The 18,664-nt window shown below is 40.6% G+C and overlaps 2 protein-coding genes across 2 annotated transcripts; both read right to left on the bottom strand.

The window, feature by feature from the left end:
- Positions 1–372: 372 nt before the first annotated feature.
- On the bottom strand, positions 373–5,824 carry rom1b (retinal outer segment membrane protein 1b). Its single transcript, XM_026143594.2, has 5 exons — positions 5,040–5,824; positions 3,597–3,839; positions 3,167–3,354; positions 2,425–2,671; positions 373–1,176 (listed from the first exon to the last, which is right to left on the bottom strand). Exons 1-5 carry the CDS (start codon positions 5,184–5,186, stop codon positions 904–906), a joined length of 1,098 nt encoding a protein of 365 aa, XP_025999379.1. The 5' UTR covers positions 5,187–5,824; the 3' UTR covers positions 373–903.
- A 2,235-nt stretch (positions 5,825–8,059) lies between these two features.
- On the bottom strand, positions 8,060–16,738 carry LOC113007141 (uncharacterized). The gene is made up of 7 exons (XM_026143585.2): positions 16,187–16,738; positions 14,463–16,020; positions 12,452–12,480; positions 11,779–11,907; positions 11,089–11,155; positions 10,880–10,987; positions 8,060–10,179 (listed from the first exon to the last, which is right to left on the bottom strand). The coding sequence occupies exons 1-7, from the start codon at positions 16,303–16,305 to the stop codon at positions 9,550–9,552; spliced, it is 2,640 nt and encodes an 879-aa protein (XP_025999370.2). The 5' UTR covers positions 16,306–16,738; the 3' UTR covers positions 8,060–9,549.
- Positions 16,739–18,664: the final 1,926 nt, after the last annotated feature.

The raw sequence follows: 18,664 nt of genomic DNA, 5'->3' as shown, positions 1-18,664 counted from the left end.
CAGATCACCATATTTGTATATATAAATATGTTTTGCCACAAAAAGGATTTATAGACTGTTAGTCTTTGTAAAATAGTTTCCAACATGTTGCATCAGTGTGCTGTTTATGCCAGAGTGTGTTCCTGTGTGCTGTCAGGGTGTGCTGACACTGCTTGTGCAGCAGTTCTGGGATTAACTCTGCCAGGATTATCAGATTGTTTCAGAGCTGCCAGAACAGACACGATGACAGCTTCATATAGGGCACCGCACACACATATGCACGCAAACACGCACACTTAATCCAACTCTCCTTGCTGGACTCAGATAACCCATTGTCATATTCAAACGTGCCTCTGTTTTAGGACATGTACAAAAGGAAGCCGACACTACAAAGCAGTTAAAAACTTCTACTTTTAATATATAATTCATGTGCATTGCCAGTTTAACAGGTTCCTAAGCATTTCATTGCAGATTAGTACAAACTACAGCCGTGGGAGTAATGTTACAGTGCACATGGGATGAACTTGTGAATCTGAGCCAAAAAATTGTTAAATATGTTTTCGTGTTTAAGCTAAACCTGTTTAAACTGACTTTTCTAGACACAACAAGATGTACTACACATCTCCTGAACAGATTCGTAGACGGTGACACATACATGATGTCCTGCACAGAGGAGATGTTTGTTTGGTGTCTGTGCAGGGCTTGATGAGATTCCCTGTGTGTTGCCCTGTTTTGGCCATGTGCGAGGGAGCTGCAGATGCTGCTTTTGGTGGTACATAAATCAAGCCTAATGTGTCAAAACCCAAATGGTGCCCTACTTGCCACCACCCAACTCACACAACCAAAACAAAAAAAAGCACTGACACATCCTCCCCCCTCCCATCTCTTCTCCCTGAGCTTGTGTTTTTAAAAACATTTCTCCCTTTAGCTGGCAGGGGAGGGAGTAGGGGAGGCTGCCTTCTCCGTGGTGTTATCAGCTGGCTTCTCTGCGTCTTCAGCCCCGGGGGATCCTTCGGCGGCCGAGGGGTCAACCTGTGCAAACTTCAAGATGTCGAGGACATTCGCTTTAACATCCTCAAAGGTCTCCTTCACACCCTTCTCCAGGAGATAACCCACACTTTCACCCTCGGGGTCCTCTAGAGCTGTGGCTCCCTCCACAGCTGTCTGCAAGTACCTCAGGCTCACCAGCACTGACATCTGCAGAGAAAGAAGCAATAAAGATACTGTGAAATCAGGGTGTAAAATCTGTGCTCGCAGACAGTTTTTATCACAAAACGAGATGGTCAAAGGGTTTCGTAAGCTCACAAAAAAAAAACAAATAGAGGCATCAACTTTAATAAATCACGTAATTTTAAAGCTGCTGGGTGATCACACTCTGAAGGACTTTTATTCTGTACAGCTGAAAAGCTTGTGTGGATGTATTCTGACAGCTTGTACTGTGTTATATATGTGAGAGACAGTTATACACATTTTTTCTGATTTTGAATTCACTGTGGAAGTATTATCAGCATTATAAATTTTTTTTTTCTTTAGGATTGTAACCATAAACATGATTTCACTCAAAATATTTACACTTATTTTGGAGCGATGATGTTCATAAACCATATTGGGAGGGAATTATTATCTCAGAAGGCGTGTTATGTTTATATTTTCTTTTTTTAAAACTGGAGAAATCATGAGGGTTTTTTTTTTACTTCCAACCTTCATATTGGGTTTTGCAATCTGAAGCTTATTCAAAATCAAATCACTATAAAAGTTAAAAGTTCAATTAAATCTATCTGATCATTTTCATATAGTCTCTTAGACAAATTTTGTCCAGTTTTTTTCCCAAAAGTGTGAGATCCAGTTTTGACTGAAAATTTGCTGCAGACTTCAGGACAACAATGTAGTGGTGATGCAGGAGTACAAAATATTTTTAGTATTATCTCATGCTCCCTCTATCATTTTTTTTTTGTCTGCTGTTCAGATTCAGAACAGGTTTTGTTAAAGTAATATCTTAATACCTTGACATGCCAAAGTGGACTAGAAAAACCACGCCACTGGTCTGTTGCGGTTTAGACTGTGTGATTGGCTGGTTGGAGCGTATAACAGTGCTGTGTTGAACATATGAGAAAAGCTTCCTGTTACAGGCTTAGTTTGGCTATTTAAACATGTGCTGTCAATGCTGGCATTTTGCAAAGGAATGAAAGTGAATGTTTGATTAAAAGTTGGAAATCAATGTAAACCAGTGAGCTTTTCCCTTCTGTCGGTTGTCATGGCAGTGTGTGCGTCACTAGACAGTCATCATTTAAAATTCTGTTTTTTGCTTCTTCTTTCTTTGTGTGTCTGTGTGTGTGAGTGTACAGAATAATTTCAGCGCTCCTTTCTGAACTCAAAGAAGAATTATAGAATAGCATGACAATAATAGCATAAAACAGCTGTTTGGGTTTTCTTTTTATTATTCACCTGTATTAGGATGACTGACAGCACACCAGGGCCAGTTGAATTCATCATCTCCATGTAGTAGTCGGTCAGAGCCTGCCTACAGCCACGGCTGTACAGGTTGAGCTCTTCTGCTTGGTAGTCGTAGCTGTAGTGAGCGCTGTTATCTGTCAGGTGGTACTGCAGGCAGGGGCGTGGGGAGGCCGGGTTACAGCAGCTGAACGGAACGCCATCCAGCAGGTAACGGCCATCCACGTTACTCCTGATACGACTGTAAACAGATGAAGGAGAGAAAGCGTGAAAACCACGAAGAGTGACAGATTAAAAAACAGAGTCTAGTGAGACAAGAGCAAGAGGAAGAGAAGTGAGGAGATAAAGTCATCTTAAAACCAGTTAAAGGCCGACTTTTAGCTCAGAGCAGCCCCTCTATACAAGTGTCATCATGTCACAACCTCTCTGTTTGTTCATTCCTTTTCACTTCCCTATCTTTGACCAACCTTTCTCTGCTTGCTGTACCACCAACCTTTTCATCGATGCCTATCATTCTCTTCAAAAGTAAAGGCCAGATCTATTTTTAATATAGTCTTCCTCTACCCTTAATATCATTTCTCTCCCTCTCTTTCTCTCTCTGACATATTGTTTGACCTTTCTGGATGTGAAATCTGCTTATCTCTCACTCATGTAGACCTCTATTTTCTTTGCTTCTCTTCGCTGTATACCCCTCATCATTTTTTCTCTTTCTTTCTGTGGATCATCATTCACTCACTCCTTGACGTCCTTGGAGGTGAAGTCCAGATATCTATTGCTGACCCACTGAACCTCAAACCAGTCCTTGAAGTTGTTGTTTCCACAGCAGCGGAACTCCATCTGCAGACGATCAATGGTCTCCTTTTGAAAACAGCGGCCGGGCACGTCTGTGTCCTTGTAGAAGCGGATCCCATTCCTCAGTCCCACCTGACATTGAAGAGAGAAAAGTGTAGGAAGGAGAAGGTGTTATCTTTAAAAGTCGTTGGCGTTTCAGAGCAGTTTGAGCTGGTTTTAAAAATAATGTTTGATTGTTGGTCAAATTGCTCTCCCATTTTGGCTTTGTCTACAGCAACTTATAGGGAAGCAGGCGTTTCCTAATGTTTTGCTTGACACTGGAGGTAAACTACTTATACCCTCCTTTTAATCTTTACCCAGCCCAGTGAACCCACCTTCAGGGACTCTTCCAGGCGTCCCTGCAGGGCATAGCTGAGCACCACCACAGCAAGAAGGAGACAACAGAGTAACATGGCTACAGCAAACCAGGCCATCAGGAGCAACTTCCAACGGGGGAAGCGGCTCGCATCCAGGGAGTCCTGACACACACGAGTGGCAACCCAGTTGGTGCCAATGGAGACCAGGCCCACCATCATCAGGATGTTGGGTACCATGTGGATCTCTGTGTTGTCCATCACCTCAAGAGAAGAAGAGCAAAGTCAAAGATAAAAGTTGGCACAACACTGGCAGTCAGCTGCAGGTCTCTTTGTCATTTCCTCCTCTCAATTTAGAAGGCAATAATCCTCTGTTCAATTATCCTTATCTAGTCTAAAATGACCTTGGCAGCCAAAAGATTCAATTAGCTGCAAAGTCTACATGGAAATATGATGATAAATTTAATCCATTGCTCGTGTTACTGCAGAAGTCAATTATGGACTGAGTTTATTATTGGCTGAGTTTGCAAAAGCCTGCCAGCCACAAAGCACCTTTGTCCAATTGTTGTTTTAAAATTACCATTAAAAAATACCTTACATTTACAGTCTGGTGGCTAACGTGATCCTGTAAAATCTGTCCAGCCAGCTTGGCTTTAGAACAAATAATCTCTCTAAATGAAATTGCAAAGAAATATTTTAAGCTCCATCTAGAATACTCAGTTTTCCCACTGAGTGCAGTAGAGGGCAAAACAGAGTACACAAATGAGGTATTTGTCTACAGATGATAAAGGAGGATTATGCTCTAATGAATCATTTGTTAGAGCCTTAGCTTCCTGATTCCATTTCATCGGTTGGAGAGCAAATATGTCTTCTGTTTTTTCCCAGCCATTCACCACCACCTTGGGAAAAATGATTACCTAAGATTAGTTAAGAGCACTTCTCACTTTAGATCAATAAATATGTGAAGGTCTCCTCTCATTGCAGCTTTCCTGTGAATATCAGTTCACTAAGTCTGTCTAATTGATCACTGATCCATTAAGACAAATGGCTACAGTGCTTAAACAAAATGCACAATCCACACACACACACACACACACACACACACACACACACACACACACACACACACACACACACACATGATTTTCATGGGAAAAGTGCTGACATTACAAAGACGTTTTTCAGCCAACTCCACCTACATGACTTAACATGCATGAATGTGCATGTTTACACTTGCGTGTGGTGTGTTTGTATTTGTCGATTAAACGCTGAAGCTAAGTTTAAAAAAAAGTGACACAGCAGGCTCAGTAAACAACACTTAGCAAAGGCAGATGCCTGAGCATACAATCCTATATTTGTTCAACCTTTAATACATTCATGCACTAGACGTTAGCTCCACCTGGCCTTCTAGCTTGCATTGCTTCATGTGTGTGTTTGCATTCATGCAAGCATCGCTTTCTGTACCTCTGCCCTACGAAGCAGCTCTGTCTTAAGGTAAACACCAAGACAAAAGATGAAGGCCCCACTCATCACTGCCAGCCAGGACATCAGCCACAGGCCCTGGGCCAGACGAACTCGCCTCTGCTGGGTGAACGTAATTTTCAGCAGCATGGCTCACTATTATGCACAGGCCACCACAGAGAAAAGAGAAAAAAGAAAGAGAGGGGGAGCTGGATGGAGCAGAGCAAGTCTATTCTGGTCAAAACTGATGCTATCCAGAGGTGGCCAGCTGCATTTATGGAGACAAACCCATGGAGCTCAAAATACGGTGGACTCAGTGTTGTTGGATTGGTCAGTGGTCAGTCCAGGCCTGGTCGTTTGATTAGTTATTAGTGCGTTGAGCTCATCTAAGTTGTTCCAGGTGGAGGGGATAAGCAGGTATATCCCTGAGATGGTAGAGGACAAAGTCGACCTTAGAAGATAATCCAAAAACTTTCACTGGGTTGACGAAATGTCTCAAAAAGTTGTTTTTTCTTAAATAATCCAAATCCGTGCGGATGAGAAATGTGAGAAAAGTGGTTATTATTAAAGTATGGTGGAAAAATGATAATCCTTTTCACAAATATTACAGATGTTTCCCTCAAGCAAGTGGTCACAACGCCGCAGTCCCCCCTCCAAGCTGAAATCAGTGATTTCTTCCCCTTGATGCGATGTTGTCTTTTGATGGCGCCCCTCCGGGTCTGTGCATATGCGGCGCCCCCCTAAACCGCGGTACCCATGGTTGGAGGACACAGACAACTGGCCAAAGTCGAGAGTTTGGAACCATAATCCTCACAGTAGAGTCCCTGGGATCCTATTAGAGCCCAGGAACCAATGGGAAAGCAGGCCAGTGTCTGATCAGCAAACTTATCTGATGGACTCATAGTATGGGAGGGTCTATTGAACTATTATGACAGGTGAATTTACCTGAAGCCCATCAACACAGGCTTGTAGGTCTGAGGAAATAAACACAGGAAATATGTATTACTGTTTACCTAAGAGCAAGAATACGGTGGGGTCCAGCAGTATGGAACAAAATCCAATTTACTGTCAGCATCACTCAGAGTTTTCACTCTATTACTGAGCCAAGATATTTTATGCAGTTAGAGAAGAAAAAATCTAAGACATTTGGAATAGGCCCACACATATGAGGCTATACTTGAAATACAACTGGAACAAATGGTATAGTTTATCTTTTACAATGCTCTCAGTTTATGCACTAAAACCATTATTCTCATTAATTGTAACCTTAAATTTTGCATTTCCATTTAAACTGTTTGTGTGAAGTTAAATATAAGAAACCTGCAGCCATTAATGATTTTACATTACAGTGACAAAGCAACCCACGGTATAGTGTTATTTTTAAAAAAACACTATACTGTGGGTTGCACTAAAATGCATGTAATGATCAGACGTAAGGCAGATTAGATATCTATTGATTAATGGACTGACTGAAATAAAGAGAATAGGGTTCCCAAAAGGATCCTCTATTCTTTTTTGAGGTAGGTTAGGTTAGCTGCTTCATGTGCAGTGAAAGTAAGACCAGAGTTATGTTTGCAGGGGATTATGAATATAGTGCAATAGGGAGGGAGGTGGGACTGGATCAATAGGATTAAACTGCTATTATAAGTATTTATGACAACCTGAATCAGAGCTATAGTTAGGCTGAGGCTGGTGTCACATTATCAGCTCTTAAAGCACTAATAATTTTCTACAGCCCAATCAATATTAACGTTTGCAGCTATATTTCTGAATAGTGAGACAGATTGAAAGCCATTTAAAACTTACAAGCAAACCTGTTTAGCTTTCTAGCAACAAAGATTTTAATGTAGCTCAGATATGTCAGCAGCATACATGTAGCACTTTTCTTCAATTCAATTCAATTCAGTTCAGTTCAGTTCAATTCAATTTTATTTATACAGCACCAAATCACAACAACAGTTGCCTCAAGGTGCTTTACATTGTAAGGTATCTCTACAATAATACATACAGAAAAAACAAAACAAAATCATATCACCCCCTATGAGTAAGCACTTTGGCGACAGTGGGAAGGAAAAACTGCCTTTTAACAGGAAGAAAGCTCCAGCAGAACCAGGCTCAGGGAGGGGCGGGGCCATCTGCTGCGACCGGTTGGGGTGAGAGAAGGAAAACAGGATAAAGACGTGTTGTGGAAGAGAGGCAAGTATGATTCAATGCAGAGAGGTCTATTAACACATGAAGAAGAAATATTAAATATATCATGGGAACCCACCAGAAGCCTACACCTATTGCAGCATAACTAAGGGAGGATTCAGGGTCGCCTGATCCAGTCCTAACTATATGCTTTAGCAAAGAGGAAAGTTTTAAGCTTAATCTTAAAAGTAGAGACGGTGTTCATCTCCTGAATCGAAACAGGAAGCTGGTTCCATAGAAGAGGAGCCTGAAAGCTGAAGGCTCTGCCTCCCAGCCAGCAGTGCAAGAGCGAGGTGCTCAAATGGGGTGATATGGTACTATAAGGTCATTAGAATATGATGGGGCCTGATTATTTAAGACTTTGTATGTGAGGATTTTGAATTCAATTCTGGATTTAACAGGGAGCCAATGAAGAGAAACCAGTATAGGAGAAATATGCTTTCTATTTCTAGTCCCTGTCAGTACTCTTGCTGCTGCATTTGGGATTAACTGAAGGCTTCTCTAACTGAGCACTCAAAGTGCTTTTTAGTACAAGCCTCATTCACCCATTGAAGCACACACATTCAGATGCATTTCTGTTCCTTAAACTCTGATTTCAATGAATGCAACACGGAGTTCATTATCTTGCCCAAGGTCACTTTGACATGCAGGCTGGAGAAGCCGGGGATTAAAACACAACCTTCCAACTGTTTTTTGGGTTTTTTTGCTTGTTTGTTTGTTTGTTTGTTTGTTTGTTTTTTGCCATATAAAAACATGCCATATATTATTTGAATTTGACAACAAGAAAGTGAGGAAGAAATCATCAATAATGAACAAATGTTTGTAATCTGATATACTGCATCAACAAAACTATCTTTATTGGTAGAATAGATACAAATACACAAAGAAGAAGTATTTTAATGACAAAAAGTAGAGAGAGATTTAGATTAAAACAACATTAATACCAGAAGAATGCTAAGCACAGAATTAAAGGAACACATCGATTCCAGGTGTACACATGCTGTTAAGCTTATCAACACCATCACAATAGCTGTCTTTGTATTTTAACTGTACACATTTGTCAGTTACATCAGCTTGAAAGGATTTTCCCGTGTCAACAATTCAATTCAATCCAATTTTATTCATATAGTGCCAAAGCACAACAACAGTTGCCTCAAGGCACTTTGCATTGTAAGGTAAAGACCTTGCAATAGTACAAAGAAAACATTTCTGAATCATAATATTTGACTTTCTTTTTATGATTTAAAGACCTTTACACTGAATCTCTGGATATTTACACAAACCAATCAATGCACAGTAAACTCAAAATAGTATTTTTCATTGTACACTTATTAATTTTAAGAGGTTTTCACATGAGGGCTATTTAGACTGTTTGAAAAATCCAAAGCAGTCCCTGAAGAGTTATTTTTACACAAATATATAGCAGAAACACGAACAACTGAGTCTGGTTGAATTATTATGAACAAATGTAGATTAAAACAGTCTCCAGTGACACTGATGGTACAATAACCTGCTGCTTTAAGAAAGAGATGCCTTGACTCGAGACTTAAGCGGGTTCCAAAAGGGCATTAGCTTCCTTAATCATGTTGTTTTCTCGATGTCACTCAAAGTCATTCACTGAATATAGTTTCATTGTTGACTCAGCAGAAGGCCTTGAGGTATCCGGCTTTTAAATTCCCAGTCTTTCACTGTTTTTTAAATTTGTTAAAAATGATCGCATTTGATCCCATCAGTGTCAATAATCTATTATCAGAGACAATTAAACACTTCTGTAGTCTGTATAAAGTGGGCAGCATGGTGACGAGGTGGTTAGCGAGAAGGTTCGACGTGCAATTAGTGGGGTTAGGTGAACTGGTGATTCTAAACTGGCCCTAGTTGTCTCTCTGTGTCAGTGCTACGTCAGACTGGTGACCTATCTGCTAGGAAAGGCTCCAGCTACCCCCATGACCTTTTGCCTGCACTATCAATTTGGAAGAAAACTAAAAGGTAAAAGAAAATAGACAGTAAATTAATACTACAGAACTTATACATAAAGCATATTTTTAATAAAATAAATGGTTATTTTGTTATTTTACTGCCATTTTTCTCCGTTTTTTATGTAGCTGTGGCTCTTTCTTTCTTTTTGTGTATGAAAATCTTCTGACTATTATGCAAAGGCCTTCTTTGTTGCCCACAGATAGCCTAAAATAACATAATGTTCAAGTTTTCTTAACCACAGCATTTTCAAAATACAGTATTTCCATCTGACAGATATTCATGAGACACATGAATAAATGCACATTTCGAAGCATTAAGATGAGCGTCCACTGTGCCTGTGGCATTTTCACTCTGTTACTTCTGCCCTACACTTCTGCCCACTCTGTTGCTCCTTCCTTTCACCAGCCTCCTTGTGTAACTGCAGGTGCTGCATGAAATCATCCAGGATCTGCTGGGCTGACACAGAGTTCACATCATCAGTGTCCTGCTCCAAAAGAGTTACCTTTAACTCTTCCTTCCCGGCCCAGTTATCACTAGCTACATGGCCCTGCCTGAGGTCTGGAAGGGTGTCAGCATGATTAGTGGCCAAAGAGGACTGCTGTTGGCTTTGGGGGTAGATAGGCTGTGGCCTGGCAGCATAACTGGCAGCCATTTTCTTATAGATAGCAGTGCTGATCTCAGCCACAGAGAAAGGCAGGCTGTGGCTCGGCTCATGCTGACCCGAGAGGCCGCACTCATTTCCTGTTGCTGGTACACTCTGTTTAAAGGGTGTGAAAGCTGTGACCCTCTGTGGACCTGCCTCTGGTTTAGTCAGCCAATCATGTGCTGCTTTGTCTGCTTTAGGAGGGTGGGGCTGGCCATCTGTTTGCTGAGAGGTGGCAGAATGGCTGTTTGCAGCAGAGGTTATGAGAAACTTCTGTACAGCCTCAGCGGAATCAAAGTGCTTCTCCAGTAGTTCCTTTATCAAGCATGGCACCTAAATTTAAGAAAAAATATGTATAAGTAAACATTACTCTTTACATTTCAAGATTTGAATGCATCTGCTTTCAAATCTAATTCTGTTGCTTTAGTAACTTTGAAATATTTGCTTCATAAACAGCATCACCTGAGTGCTTCATCATAGTCTCTGGCGCAACATAGCATCTTTCATTGGTTGCTATGCGTTATTTAGCATATTTCAAGGAACATTTAGCTGATTATGCATGTGCAAGTTGATGGACAGCTATGCTTCAGTACTTTGTTTGCACTGACTGGAGATCCAGATGAGTAATGTCTCCTAATATGCTACAAAACACTACAGGGAAACACACAAATATTATAGATAACATGTTGTGCTGCCACTCTAAAAATACATTTATTAGTGTACAGTGGCATACACATGGCACTTTGCGTGTTTACAGTATATAAATCACACTCAGTATCATGAGTTCCTCAAATAGACGACAAACTATAATGTCAGTTGTACTTTTGCCTGAGTTGAAAAATTAGTTTTGATATTTAACTCTCTAAAGTTGAAGATCTCTTACATTTTATGTTATTTCTGGTTATAATGAAATGATAAACATTCAGTATGTCCATAGGTTTGTCTGTAGGCATTTCGCATGAATCTCAGGGCCTGAGGCCTACTGAGTAGAGAGAAGTGTGCACTGATGTCCACTAGATGTCAGTGTGCTTACATTAATGTTCTCCAGGGCTGCAATGGTCCTGTGGGCGTCTTCCAGCTCTGAGCTCAGGTTGGACACACGATTAAGCAAGTACTTCCTTTCACTGCTCAAGCTCTCGGACTGCAAATGCAAAAAATAAGGGATAACATGCATGAAAGTCAAACGATGCGTTTCATTTTATAGATTATTATAGATTTTTTATAAATCTCCAGTTTTCTCACCGCTATGTGCAGGTGCTCCCCCAGCAAGTTATTGGCCTGCTTGGTCCCAGTATGTGTTTGCAGAAGGCTTCAAAACAAGAAGGAAAATATGTCATTCATCTATTTTCTGCACTAATAGAATTAATCCAAAATCCTTAAATTTTATTTTTAACACAGTGCATAAAGGCCCATTGTTAAACGTATTGCCTGCACCACTGCAATCTTTGAGTCAAGTCAATGGCAGCTGTTTGTCAAGACAAATGTCAACAACAAACTCTCCTAATAAACTTACAACAACTGACGCACAACTCGTGTGCAGCGTGAGGCGACCATTCACTCCAGCTGCAGCAGTCTGCTGAAGAATGTTTGGTATGTGCCTGACTGCCAGCAGCAGTTGTTTGGTTATAAATATGGGCCTAACAGAATCTGGGTGAGTGTGAAGACGCAGTTTATATGTCACTGAATTTCCACCCACGCAAGGAGGAGATCTGTGGCCTATGCTGTTCATCCAGAATGTTCCACTGGTCAATAAATCTATAGGAAGTATTAAGTAAAGCCAGAGATTGAGTTCATTCAATAGTGGCTCTGGAATCAATATGTGTGCACACGCCCTCTTGTAGAGGCAAGCTCAGTATTTATTTATGGACATGAGTCAGAGAGTTTAAGCAATGCACAGCCATCATGTGTGTTTTGAATTCTGTTTAGCCTAACCTTTTGTATTTCTCCTTGACATGACTGAGCTCGTCTCTGGTCCTCTGCAGCTCTGCCTCCAAGCTCTCAATGCAAACCACTGTCTGCAGCAAGTTCTGGTGGAGATCGGCATTCTCCTCCTGCAGTGCCCTGAACACAGAGGAAGGATTAGAAATAGAGGGTCAGCATATGTTAATAATGAAGGTTATTTTGACTTTCAAAATTTAGGATTTAAGGAGGATTTAAAGTCCAGAATTTGCTGAGTGAATTATTTGGGATGTGTCAATTGTGCTTTTTAAATGAAATGTCAAAGATTTTAACATTATTAAGGTAAAAATAAATAAATAATCATCAACACAACGGTGACAGGTATTACTGCTGATATGACAATTAGGGTTTAGTTTTAAAAGTAGTTCTAAAAGGTATTCACAAAGGTTGTTAAATGTTGGTTTCCCTGGCACATAAACATACTATTGACGACATATAGTTATGTAAAAAGGTTTCATAATGACACTTCATCCTGTTTTAACAGGAATGTGTGTGGGGGGGGGGGAGAGCCCATTAGTGTGATCAATAAGCACTGATCCATAACCGGATAAAGAGAGACAACCGAACGAGCCAGAGAGAAAGGTGTGGAGATCTGCAGTCAAACATGACATGTGCAGAGAGAGATTATATAAATACAGACACTTACTGAAGATGGTCAGCCTCACACAGCACATCCTAAAAAAGGAATAGAACAAGTTTAAGGAGGAGGTGGCTGAGATCAGGCTGTAGATTCTCTGTAGACACAGGTATTTTTGTTTTGTACTGCAGAGTGTGTTAGTTTTTCCTTATTGTAATCTTTGTTGAATTCATAATTAAGTTTAAAATCCTTCTCCTCAAATACAAAATCTTGAATAATCAGGTCCTGTCAAATCTTAAAGACCTCATAGTACCCTATTATCCTGAGAGAGCTTACTTGTAGGTCCTAAAGTTTTCATAAGTAGAATGGGAGCAAGGCCTTCAGCTATCAGTCCCTTCTATTATAGAACTAGCTTTCAGATCAGGTGATCCTGAACCCTCACTTAGTTATGCTGCTATAGGGTTATGTTCCTGAGGGCTTCCCATAATGCATTGAGCATTTCTTCTTCACGCATTTCTTTTCACTCTCAGTATTGTTTATACACTGCTTCTGCATTTAATCATTAGCAATTATTAAAACTCTCTCCTAAAAATTGGGGGGGGGGGGGGGGGGGGGTGTGTAGAGGAAGAACATTATATATATATATATATATATATATATATATATATATATATATATATATATATATATATATATATATATATATATATATATATATATATAGACATATAGTATATACACTGGGTGAATGTGCAGTAGTGGCAGTTGATTATTTTTAGAGTGTTTTTAGTTAGTTAGATATAATAATGTTTTTTGTAGCAGACTCCTTAGTCTGTAAAATATGCAGTGTGATTCAAACATTTCTTGTTTTGTAATCCAACACATTCAATGTAAAATGAAACTTGAAGGTGTGGAACAGCTTTCAGCTTCAGTTTCCAAATATGAAAACTCCCCAAGCACCTTGTCGGAAAACCAGAACTTCACCCGCATTGTTTCATTTGAATTCCAATTGGCTGGATGAGGTCACATCACTTTCCAAAAACAACATAATTTCTATAACTATTCTTTACTATTTATATTCATAGGTGCTGGAGCCCGGCACGGGCTATATACCCGGGTTGGGTCACCATTTCATTACTGAGGACAGCTCAATAATAAACTATTGAGCTGTGGTAGACCTGTGCCAGAAACATAATCGATTTGTTCTGTGAGGCTAAACCAGGATGTTCCCCTTTGTACACGTACGTATATGTGGATTCAATAAAACAAATAAACCAAATGAGACCAGAATCTATACTGTTACAGCATGGAAAAAGGCAAAATTATGCAAGGCTCTGTGTGTGTGTCTGTGTGTGTCTATTAAGAACGACTGGATTCTACCTTCTGTATTACTCACACATTTTCCCATGAGGGAACTATGCAGATTTGTCTTTGTGATTGTATGTAGTTACATCCCTTCAGGTCACAGAGCAAACAAAGAATCGAAACTGATATATCAAGGAGTGTCAAATGAATTTTCCCCTAAAAGCACTCAACGTCATTTGCTGCAATGCTGGAGAATGACTCAGCTTGCAATGCGCAGTGCTTGACACCATCCCACACGCCCTGTGACTCAGCAGCAGTGCCTCATTCTGCAACATTCTGTTCTTTTAATACAGATATCATTGATTTGATGCAGTGTAATGTGCGTCACACTTTGTTCTTCAGCAGCCCATCAAAAAAGACATGATTAATAATAAAAAAGAAAATAATTTTAGTATTATATATTTATATAATGCTAAATAGAAAGGTGCTGGCTTTCTAACTAGAGCTTTGGCTCATTAGGACCCTTATATCTTATCATTTGATTCACAAATCCATCCACTGAAGACCACTGGCTTCTCCATCACATTGTTCATGTTGGATCTTACTAGTTATACTAGTTAACTTTAACTTCAAAATGAAAACACATACACATAGCAATGGTATTAGCAGGGTATAATATTTTAAAGGTGGTGAATAACAGCTCATGATTGATTTGACTCTCTCTAAACTAATTTGTTTGTTGTCATTTTAGTGTATCAGCTTAAAGTGGACTTACCCTGTGCTGCTGAGAGTGCCCAGCATGTTGTGGCTGATGTCGACCACTCTGATCTGAGCTGTGGCTGGTAGCTGTGGAGGCTGTGTCCCTGGCCCTGGATGAATCTGATTTTGTGGATGAAGACTCAGATCCGACCCCTGCCTCTGCACCTTGGGCTGAAGTTGGAGGCGAGTTGCTCGGTTCTTGGTGACCAGAGTCTAGATAGGACTGTTGGTGGAAGTGCTGGTTATGTGGATGCTGGCTATGCTGCTGTTTTTGGTGGTGGTGGTGGTGGTGGTGGTGGAGTTGTTTGGACTGACTGGTTTCAGGGCTGGTGCTAGTTTCATCGGTGAGGTGAGGGCCACCTCTGCCAAATCTGTCTCCTGATGTAGGCCTCCTGTCCTTACGGTTGCTTCCGTGCTGTGGGCTTTGGCTGGCAGAGTGCGGGTGGTGACGAGGCGGTGGGCTACCGTGGTGGTTCCTCATGGCACATGAAATCAGTTTGTCAGGATTGGAGCAGTCTGAGTGTTTTCGAGAACTACTAAAAGGTGCTTTCTCCTGTCTGCTGGCCAGTTTGGGATGCTGACCCGTCTTCTCCTCTGGGGCTTTTCTGGTTTTTTTTGGTGGGAGCTGAGGCTTAACTGGGTTAGATGTGGGGGCTGAGGCAGATGTTTTTGCAGGAGTTTTATTATTATTAACACCCAAGCTGGTGAGATACGATGGACTTATAACGCTCTTTGTAATCTCATCTAGAAACGCAGAGAACTGTAATTTCTCCTGCAGAAAATTGGCCCTGGCTTGCTCTGTATTAGCTTGAGTAATTTCTTTACCCTTCTGCCCAGGACGTTGTTCTTTAGCAACTCTTGGGGACAACACCTCCATTGATTTAGTCTTACGAATGTCAGTATCAGTCTCCTTCTTCTTGAGGATCCCTTTGCTGGGTAGCTGGTTTGAAGATACTGCTCTCTTGGGGGCACCGGAGACCCCTAAAAGAATGTTTTCCTCACTGAAAGCCAGACATCGGTTCAAACTAGCTGACTTATACAAAGGCCCATAGTTATTTTGCTTAGATTGTTCTCTTCCACCACTATCATTACTCTGAAAAAAGGCTTCATCGCTTCGACTGTGACCTCTGTCAAGAGCAGAAAAGCCAGTGTTCCCTCTTTGCTGTGAGCTTTCATGAAGCAGCTTGCCTTTTTTGCTGTGTTTGACGGTAGCGAAGACAATGGGCTCACTGCATTCATCTTCCCGGAAACCTATGCGCACATCTGGGATATTGGAGCAGGACAGAGAATGCTGTGGGCGCTCAGCATGGGAAAGAGTGAAAGGATCATTTGCGCTTGACTCTGTGTACCAGGAGGAAGAGGATGAGGATGAGAGGGAAGAAGAGGAAGCCCTTGAGAGAGTTACAGGGGTGTCATGGTCGTAAATGATCTCATCCTCTTCACTGTGGTGAAACTGACGGCGATAGTGAGCATCGTGGCGAGGGCTTTCATGGAGATAGTGACTGTGCTGATGGTGGCGAGGCTGTCCTCGGCTGTCATCTGTGTTCCTGTCAGTGTCATCAAACTTTGAGTACCTTCAAAACAGGGAAATTGTGTAAACTGACCATGTAAAAAGGGACTGTGCTTAGTATATTTTGTCTAAGGCTGCAGATGTTCGAGCTCAATAAACTTGCAGATTTAATCTTGCAAATAAATTTAGACTAAAACACAATTAGATATGTGTGGAAAAAGCCATCCTACCTGTGTGACTGAGTGTCTTGGCTATGGTGAAGGTGATGGTGGCGATGATGGTGGATTTTCCGTGGCTTGAGCTCATCCAGCTCAGCTGGGCTCTGAACCGGTTTAAAATACTTCTCCATGACCTCTCGCTTTCCTGGTGGTAGTCTGTCGATGGGGTCCTGGTTGGGACTGCACTGGTGGCGCTGAGGGTGATCCGTGTTGGTACTCTGCTCTTTTTCCTCTGTAAAGCTACAACTTATCTCTCGATGTCAGTTACAAAGAACAATCTTACTGATGAATGCAATCATTCTGAAGATGAAAAATTACCAAAGCATGCAAATTAATTTCTAATCTAGCTAAAAAGAAGTTCAGTCCTTAAAAGTCTCTTTAGTAATTATATCTTCTGTTAAAGGACTTGCATGACTATGTTTGTCTTCCTCAGGGTCTGGCTGCAGACTAATGGAATCATGGCTTGTGTGCAGGACTGTATGAATTCCTAGGTGGTGTTTTGACTTTGCATCACTTCTGATGTGCTAACAGCTGGGTGCTCATTGAACAAACTGAAAGAGCATGACCTTTGTCCTCATTCACAGACAAATGAATCAAACCCTGTGGAACACAATCTATAACTGGGCTCATTTAAACCGCCAGTTTTTGTTCTTTTTTCTGCTTTTTTGCAGAATGGGATTTGTCCATATGTTTGTTCTGCCCTGTGGGCCAATTTCAGGCATCTATCCTATTACAAAGTACCAATATTTATTATTACTTTGTTTTCACTATCATTCTTTTTATAAATATACAAAAAGCACATCTAAGGGTTAGATATCTAAGCTACTGAACTGCACAATGCTACCTCATTGATTTTAAGAGGTTTCCTGCAACCTTTCCACTGACTCCTTTGTAATTACATTCTCTAGGGATGAGCGGTATTGCAGGAAGTAGTGAGCAATTAGAAATTGTATCACACTATTTTTTATTGTGGCAGGCATCCACTTTAATTACTGTTGGTAATTTGGTTTGCTGTGTGTGACTGATGGGTTTTTCATCATCAGCTGCATTCCCCTTTATGTTCCTGTTCTTTATACAAAAGCTTGTTATTTGATTTTGTACAAACTCTGTTTCATCAAGATCAATATTGTGATCTAAAATGACACTGTTAGTTGAGGACTGACGTCTGCTCATTATAAAAATTTCACAGCTCATCCTCTAACACCCATATAACCTCCATTTCCACTGGCTTTCTGTTTATTTCCACAGTTTATTCTTCTGGGAGGGTCAGTCAAGTTAATCACATCAAGGTCCCGATCACCCTTTGGAAAAGCTTTGTTTTTCTTGATTATCACTTGAATGATAATGCAGGGGTTTTCAAATCGCTGCATTGCATTGACTGCACCCTTTGTAGCAACTCTGAAAGAGATCAATTCATTCGGATTCGGGAGGGGGCCTGAAAGTAGCCAGAGGACAGCTCCCCACTCTGGATTGTTGCTGATCAGTGGCTTGCCATCATAATAAACATAGCTGCTTAAGGGAAGTTGCCCAGACTTGATATAGCATTGATATAGTCAATGCTAAAAAGCAGTCCTGTTAATGTAAACACGTGTGAGGAATATGGTGATCCCATTGTTATCCGAGGTACGTGACTAACTGCACGCACCCTCTGCTGGTAAACATCGGGAACTACTGCTTGGATCTAGTAATTTTCCACCTTTCCTCCAGCAACACATTTTAAGGCTATGGTTGTTTCTAGACGTTTCTGGATTTATCGCGTACACTTTTCAGCCTATAATAACATTAATGTCTGAATTAAAAATCAAGTTTAACATCGTACAAACTGTGACGTGGAAATTCATGAACTGTGAAAGCACACTATACATTTGATTAAAAAAAAGACTGTAAACACCATCAGCTTTTTACAGTAGCTTCTAAATCTTACACAAAAAGAAAACCTTTATTGTACATTGGACATCGAAGTTAAAGGAGATGAGCTAGCTGTTTTCTTTTGTTATTCAATAAAAAAAAACAGCATGTCACTGCAGTAAAAAGCAAGTAGATCCGACAACTCCGCTACGTTCTAGTTTGATCCGGTTTGCGGGGCCTTGTTACAGCTAAAAAAAATATTAGTCCGCGCACCATTTCCCGTGACGTCAGCTGTTGTGACCGTTAGTTTTTAGTAGGATTATTAAAAAGGTTAATTTTTTTGTTACAGTATACCTCGCTGTTTTGTCACTCGTGTGTTGGCAAATGGTGAAATTAAGTTTAAATTAACCAGAAACACCCAAACAACGTGTTATTTGCAACGATTATTAGAAGGCTTCTAAGAATAGAAATCTGAATTATTTGTGCCTCATTACCGAATTCAACAGTACTGCGTTTATTCACGGACACTGGTTCGTGTGTTATTTTCAATCTAAAGCTAAAATAAACAAATACATGGGTTTGTTTTTGTTTAAAAAAGGGGACTACTTAAGCGGATGAGTACCACATTTTCTTGTAGCCGTA

The sequence above is a fragment of the Astatotilapia calliptera genome, chromosome 2 (genome assembly GCF_964374335.1).
Source record: "Astatotilapia calliptera chromosome 2, fAstCal68.1, whole genome shotgun sequence".
NCBI classification, from domain to species: domain Eukaryota; kingdom Metazoa; phylum Chordata; class Actinopteri; order Cichliformes; family Cichlidae; genus Astatotilapia; species Astatotilapia calliptera.
Note: the sequence above shows the minus strand (reverse complement) of the source record. Positions and strands in the feature narration are given on the sequence as shown.